Source organism: Melampsora larici-populina (assembly GCF_000204055.1).
Source record: "Melampsora larici-populina 98AG31 unplaced genomic scaffold MELLAscaffold_44, whole genome shotgun sequence".
Taxonomy (NCBI): domain Eukaryota; kingdom Fungi; phylum Basidiomycota; class Pucciniomycetes; order Pucciniales; family Melampsoraceae; genus Melampsora; species Melampsora laricis-populina.
In genome coordinates this window covers 776,798-784,093 of record NW_006768808.1, presented here as the reverse complement: position 1 = coordinate 784,093, position 7,296 = coordinate 776,798, and the positions used below count along the sequence as shown (strand labels likewise).

The 7,296-nt window shown below is 42.1% G+C and overlaps 4 protein-coding genes across 4 annotated transcripts; 2 read left to right on the top strand and 2 right to left on the bottom strand.

Moving 5' to 3' along the window:
- Positions 1-325: 325 nt before the first annotated feature.
- Positions 326-1,358, top strand: MELLADRAFT_110496 (uncharacterized protein; the record flags this gene model as incomplete). The annotated part of the gene is made up of 3 exons (XM_007414572.1): positions 326-490; positions 555-787; positions 887-1,358. The coding sequence occupies 3 exons, from the start codon at positions 326-328 to the stop codon at positions 1,356-1,358; spliced, it is 870 nt and encodes a 289-aa protein (XP_007414634.1).
- Positions 1,359-1,594: 236 nt separating this feature from the next.
- Positions 1,595-2,555, bottom strand: MELLADRAFT_91698 (uncharacterized protein; the record flags this gene model as incomplete). The annotated part of the gene is made up of 3 exons (XM_007414567.1): positions 1,595-1,644; positions 1,714-2,394; positions 2,462-2,555. The coding sequence occupies 3 exons, from the start codon at positions 2,553-2,555 to the stop codon at positions 1,595-1,597; spliced, it is 825 nt and encodes a 274-aa protein (XP_007414629.1).
- Positions 2,556-4,305: 1,750 nt separating this feature from the next.
- Positions 4,306-4,638, bottom strand: MELLADRAFT_110494 (uncharacterized protein; the record flags this gene model as incomplete). Its single annotated transcript, XM_007414566.1, has 2 exons — positions 4,306-4,316; positions 4,347-4,638. 2 exons carry the CDS (start codon positions 4,636-4,638, stop codon positions 4,306-4,308), a joined length of 303 nt encoding a protein of 100 aa, XP_007414628.1.
- A 1,849-nt stretch (positions 4,639-6,487) lies between these two features.
- Positions 6,488-6,869, top strand: MELLADRAFT_91697 (uncharacterized protein; the record flags this gene model as incomplete). Its single annotated transcript, XM_007414573.1, has 2 exons — positions 6,488-6,677; positions 6,781-6,869. 2 exons carry the CDS (start codon positions 6,488-6,490, stop codon positions 6,867-6,869), a joined length of 279 nt encoding a protein of 92 aa, XP_007414635.1.
- Between the last annotated feature and the right edge of the window lie 427 nt (positions 6,870-7,296).

Here is a 7,296-nt window from a genome sequence, read left to right as displayed (position 1 = left end):
GCATCTGTTACAGGTGGTAATCTGGTGATTATGAGGGTTTATTGTTAGTACACTCACCAATATGAACCCCAAAAATACGGAAAAATATGCAGATTGGAGATCTCAAACCAAGGAACAGAATGCATATTTTTTCATATTTTTTGCTCTGTTTCTGACCTTTCCAGATTTTTGTATACAAATAATTTAATTTTCTGCCCAGAAAATGTTATGTTTCTTGTAGTGTCCAGACCTCGACAGCGCCGAAGACACTCTGTGGAACGAAGCGTGTCGAATTAGTGCGCTTCGAATCTTCCGTCAATGGGTCGCCGCGGATGCATTTGCTTACATGAACATTAACACTAAATTCACGAACGAAATCATACTCCTCGAACGCACTTACAATCATTATGTGCATTTCTTGTATGGTCGTAAGTACAGGAGAGAAGTGAAAGAAGATGGGAAAAATCTGAAGGACGATGAAAGAAAGAATACTCTAGCACGTAGACGAAGGGTGAGTATTATGTCTGTCTCTCAGTTGAGGGTTTGAACTGACGAGAGTGTGTGTCTAATTGCAGCTTATGAAGGCTCGTGCCTTACACGCATCCCAACACAACTTCCCATCTAGATACCAGAAGATTCTCAAGGCTACCAAAGCCCATAGTGACGATGAATGGTCGCCAAAGTTACAAGCTTATGTAGTAAAAACTCCTGTCTATCGGTCTGCTAAAGCTGGCATCTTCATGCGAAGACTGGATCATCATATGAAAATATCAGCTGAAATCAACGCCGTTCAAAAAGCCAAGCCCCGGTCACGAGTCCGTCCATGACCAGCTAGACCGTCAATCTTCACCAAACCTCCGAGAGGACTTCCAATCGACTTTTACGGCATTGATTGGTTCAATAACAGTCTTTTGGTAGCTCAAAGACTCATGATCGCCGATTGCGACAACGTCGCGCTGTTGCCCAACCCCGAAATGTCCCTCTTAGGTAAAACCCATCCTGACGAGCGAAAAAACGATAGAAAATTCACTGAAAAGTATTGGTCGGAAGCAACTAAGCTGTACGACTTGGACCATTTCAAGCACCCCGAAGAGGACGAGGATTCAGAATCGGGAGATTCAACTGAAAAGGGTAGCAGTGTTGATTTGGGAGATACTGATGGTGAAGATGACGAGGATGAAGACTTTGAAGAAGAAGAACTTGAGGAAGATATTGAAATTGAGGACGACTTGGAAGATGAGGCTGACGAGGAAGATCAAGGCAAGGGAAAAGGAAAGGCGAAGGGAAAGGGGGCTTTATTTGTGGATGATGAAGAAATGGAGGATGATTGTGAGGACGATGCTCGGGCGGCGAGATTTGATGCTTGGAATAAAGTTTGATGATATTGTCTTTTTTCATTACTTGGTTCCATCGTTGTTTTTGTGTTCTCAACTTGTCTCATTTTGTTTCTGATGTTTGTGATTCTGATCTTCTTGATTTCATTGTCGAATGAATATGTAAATAGTCAAATGGGCACTTTTGATTGGTCACCGCTTGTCTTGTCTCAGACTTTCCTTTCTCTCTCACATGTGCAAAGTGTCATTTGAAATTGAGTCGTCTTTTCATTGGAACGAGATCATTGAGCGTGTCTTGGAACGGGAAAAATATATATAAACAAATTGAGCACTCAGACAAGTCACAAAAAGAATGGATACATGTTACCAAAAAACACAAAGATAAGTGAAAAAACTCAACCCATGGAAACATCCGCATCGAGTTCCATGGCATCTTGATCGCGGTGTAGAGTTATTTCTTCCAGTTCGTCCGCCCCCACATAATCATGATCACCGGGGTTGACCCCCATTAAAAGCAAACTTGGGCTATTCAGTCCAAGGGTCCATGCAGGTAGCTCTCTATGAGCCAGAGTACTTACGACCGAAGAACCTGGGATGAATTCTTCTTTAAAGCTCTGAACCACACGGACCATACTCAATCGTTCCAACATTTGATCAATAACTAGATCCCTCGTCACATCCAGCCATCTTACCAACACAACCATTTCCTTTGTAACTTTCAAAGACAAAACATGTAGAACTTTTGCCCATAAATAATGTCCCTTGATCTCTACTTTCACAATGTTTGAAGAACCCTTCTTACTAAATCTTACACCATCACGACCGTCCAACGCTCCCACTTCATGTGCATAGGCTGAAAGGATATTTGCCCCTTCGGGGTATGGGAGTTGACGGTAGTCAACCCAAGATTCATCCTGAGCTTGATGATATTTGAGAAGTTTTTCATATATTTTGTCGTCCATTTCAAAAAGTCCACCGATGTTATGCTGAACAGGTACGGACTGGTCATTTTCAGGAGGTGCTTTACACAAAAGCCGCTGTTGGTGACAGAATCGTCGCATGATAGTTTGTGCCATCTCCTCTGGTTGTCCGGAAATTTTTGTAAGCAACATTTCTCTCGATAAGTCAATCACAGGTATATCACTTACCGACTTTACCATTTGTCTTGATCTTCTGTAAAAACCCACACAGACGTTCTCCTGGGAACTCCGAAACGCCCAACATCGGACCCCACCACACCATTTGAGTTGATGAATGAATTGTGTAATGGTGGTTCTGTTTGATATTACAGTCTTCACTAATCTCGAACGATGTCGATGTATACTCAAAGTAAGCTTGCTTGAATCTTGCTGGATCGTCTTTCTTGACCTTCCTTGCAGCCACAATGTGAGTACTGTCAACAAGTGCCACAAAGTTTCGCAACAGTTTGTTCAAGTATGGATCGGATCGATTTTCAACGAAGGCGGTGTGATCTCCAATTAGCACATCGATTGCCGCAAGTGGTATGTGTGTCGCAAATAAAGCATGCCATTCACTGGCCTTCAGCTTGCCGTTTGCTGCGGTGCCAAGGCCAGACGGAATCCGGGTTACACCCCGTGGAACCTTGATTGAATTCAAGTTTTGACGAATAACGTTGATGATATCATCTGAAAGCCAGCCTTCTCCGCTTTCCAGCGCTTCCACATCCACCTCAAAACTATCGTTTTCCAAATCGAACTTATCATGATCGACCAGAAACCTCCATCGGAAGCGAAAATGATTGGCGAGAACTCCCTCAAACCAGATGTGCATGATTCCAAGTACAACATGTTTGACGGGATCCCAATACGGCAGGCGATTTAGTTTGGACCATCGCACCCCCGTCTTATCCAGCGTTTTCTTCTGTTCAGCTGATGTTGCGGCATTCTTCCACTCATATGAGGCTCCAATCACATCTCGTCGAGTTCGTAAACGGCCCACTGCCATTTTAGCCAATTCCCTCTTTGGTAACATACACCATGAACAGAAACATTTACCTGAATGTGAAATAAATCCGGCTACTTTATGATTGGCAACGATATCGCCACTGAGATATGACAGTCGAGCGATCACATTCCGGCCTCCTGGGTGACTGTGGGTCTTGATTTGGATACCACGATCTAGTTTCAGTAATTCATCGACTAAAGGGCGAAGTATGTGACTAATCGTGGTCATATCGGGTTGATCGGGAGCCGGAACCATACCTGCCAGGAAGGTGTGCTTCATCTTTTGCCGAGCCTGTGGTGGTAGATTCAGGCATTGCAATGATAAAACCCCAATTGAGACTTGTCTCCCTGAGGTCTTGTTTCCCAACGGGTTAAACCAATCAACAAATAAAGAAAAAGCCAAGCGTAAGGGAGCATGTGAGGCGGATGTTCTCATGTCGGCGTATAGATTTTTTGCTGCAGAACTTTGGTTGTAATCATTAACTTCTTCACCGTTACTTGAACTACATCTTTCACTCCAGCTTTCAATAGAGTCTTCAATATAAGTAATTGATAAAAACCAGATCAACCATTCTTGAAAGTCTTGAATAATGAAAGTCGAGAGGGGTTTTTTGGACGGTTGTTTAACAGGAGGACGGATACGTTTTTCGGAAAGGCAAGTGATCGTCGGAGGTTCGGGTATGGCGTGACTAGCAAATAGTTTGGTGCCACAAACTTCATCCACTGGCAGATCTCGATACCCACATTCCGCTGGGGCAACTTTGGGCTCGTAGAGTGTGTAGCAATTGGTACAGCATACAAATTTTTCGAGGGTCGCTTCAAGATTCAGCCGATTGGTCATTGTTCTTACATCTTTTGGAACTGAGCTTGCCCACTGATTGTCGAGGTTGATTTGCGTACAGAGTCGAGCGATTCGCATAACATAATCTCGAGCCATTCGGCAGTTATCACGGCTCATTCTACATTCCAAGAATAACCAACTAATGAAATACATTATCAAGTCTAGATGATGAGAAGTATTTTACTCGTTAGCTTTGGACTATAAGTTTCATTGAAATTTGTAACTTACAGACTAGTTTGAACACAGTAGCGTCCTCTGGGCCAGCAATATAATCCGAACTGGAATCGGAGTCGGAAGAAGCTTCTAATTCTGGTTCGGCTTCTTTGATGCTTGCCTTTGAACAAAAATCATTGACTAAGGCCTCGAGAATGGGTGTGAGTTCCGATTTGGCAGCCATCTTTCTTCGATGATTCCTTTGTGTTCCTGGATGAATCCATAATCCCACGACTTCGTTCCCAGATGGGTCGGTATGTGTTCTTTTGATACACTCAGAACAAGTGCAAAGCACTAGTTTTGCCATCCTTGAGTAAACAGCGGTTTGATGGAAACGTAAACGAAGCAGGTGAGTTTGTTTAATAATTGAGGTTGATGATGGATCGATTAATGGATTGAACTTGAGTATTAATAGGACCGATTGTCAATAACGGTTATGAGCAAGCGGATTTAATCACGTATTCGGATTGATTGTCGATTCCAGTTGATTGTCGATCCGTCTTGAAATGTGATCGAGACAACGTTGAGGTGAGAAGAATGTGGAGGATGGTGGGTTTCACAAGATTATGGTGGATCCAAGGGTTGAGAGGCCAGGTGACGCTCCATGCAACTTTGCTGTGCCGCACCTGGTGACGCTCCAGACCGTACAGCTGCAGCATACAGTGACGTTTCATGTGATGCTTCGGCCCCGCCCCGGAGCGTCCGCATGACGCTACATAGGGAGCGTCGCCGCCTTGCCCGGGGTGCAATGAACTTACCGCATCCCGTCCGATCTGCGCAGTCAAACATTGTAGGGCCGAGTCAGTAGTGCGGTGGGGGACCACGGGTGAATACTCTGGTGCCCCAGGTATATGTTTTTTTTGCATCATAGGACAACAACTTAGTTAAATATCTTTTTTTATACAACCATTCCTTGAAACTACAATCAGAATAAGGTCTAAAGGTGTTCAATATGTTTTACATTGTTATCAAATTCAAATCGCTACTCTAACTTTGTAAAAACACACAAACGCTTAACGCATCAAATATCGATGAACAACCGACTTTTTATTACACATAGAACGAGTTAAGATAAACAAGACTTGTAGGGTATGAAAACATGCACAATGATGTGGAGAGTTTAGAAAAACATTGAAAATTCAAAGTTCATAAACAAGATTTGAAGCTATGAGCAAAACAAAAAATTTTACTTGGGATTTGCTTTTTGCGCGCTCAATAACTCAAGTACCAGTGATGCTACAGATAAACCGTGAACATATATGGAGTCAGGCATATGAGGAGCAACTATCCTGCAATTTTCGGAAAATTGATAACTTTTTTTTTTGGTCAAAAGTGTAGTGAGGTGTGGTTATTTTCATAGTGTGGTGTGGTAAATGTCAAATTGACTTATTTGAGTAGTGTAGGGTAATGAATTTCATTTTTGAGTGATGTGTAGTGTTTTTATTTTAATGATGTTGTGTGGTGAATTTCAAGTTTGTAGTGTATTTGATGTGTTTTATTAGTGTAGTGTAATGAATTTCATTTTTGAGTGTTGTGTAGTGTTTTTATTTTAATGATGTTGTGTAGTGAATTTCAAGTGTGTAGCGTGTTTGATTTGTTTTATTAGTGTAGTGTAATGAATTTCATTTTTGAGTGTTGTGTAGTGATTTCATTTTAATAGTGTAGTGTACACTGCGTCCATTGCCTCCCTTTTCAACGTCGAGAAGGGTAGAATGGTCGGAGTTTGGTTAGAGAAAGATCTTTTCAAAAAAATCGTTTCTTCCGCTCATTCTTCCGCTCATTAAAAACCTCAGCAACCCTAAGTAGCCCTAAGTAGCCTAAGCTATTTGAAAACCTGTACAGCTCAGACCCGCGGCTCGAGTTAGGTCAGCTTCTCATAAGAAAACTTTGGGATCCTTCTGAAAGCCTCGCATCTCACTCCGTCCCTAACATGTGGTAGATGTAAACAATCTTTACTAGATAGTCAAGCGGAAAAGGTTACATCCTTCGAAGCGGATAAAGTCAAGAGCACTTTGAGGCAGTTCGTGCGTAATCGGAGTGTTGTGGTGAGCTTCCAACGTGTCAATCTGTCTGCGTGTTTGTTTGTCATGACTGTCACCCCGTCTTGTTAGACGTTACAATTCTTCTAAAAATTTATGATATAAACACTGAAATTGATGTCGGTATGTCTGCTGAAAAAAGCGCGTCAGGGGGCACCAGAACGCGGCGCATGCTATGAACCAATGCTCATGGCCCTAGATAGCTATGTGGAACAATTATTGCCTGAAGTTATTGATCTGAGACAGATTCGTGTCCTTGTACCAGGCTGTGGACTGGGTCGACTTGCTTGGGAGGTAGCTGATCGAGGTACCTTTTTTACCCTTCTGATAATGATCGACCGAATCCATACAGGACTGTCATACGAGCCATTGAAAGCTGATATTGAATATCCTACCATTTACCTTGTCAGGCTATATATCACAAGGCAATGAATCATCTTATCATATGATCATGGCTTCCAACTTGGTCCTGAACAAGTTGAGTTGGAAAGTTTCATAGGATCCTCTACTCTTGAATTTCCTACATCCAATGCGCTATACGTTTCTAGTCCACACCAACTGATAATTTTTGTTTATACTTCACTCTTCTATCACTCGGACCATATGAAGTGCTACTTGTGTCGATCAATGGTCCATCTATCCTTTCATCCACTCACTTTCAAACCAAACCTGTCAGGAGAGCCTACTATCAGAATCAAATTCCCAGATCGATTGTCATCAAATAAATTCAATCATGAAGACTTTGGAATTTCCATGGGAGACTTTACTGAAATATTTACAAAGCCAGGAGAAAAAGGTCTGAAAATTCCAAAAAATAATCATGACCGGTTTTGTTGAACTTATTCATATTGATATTCTCTTCTTGAAAGACAGAAAACTGGAATGTTATTCTCACTTGTTTTTTCATTGATACTGCTAAAACATTG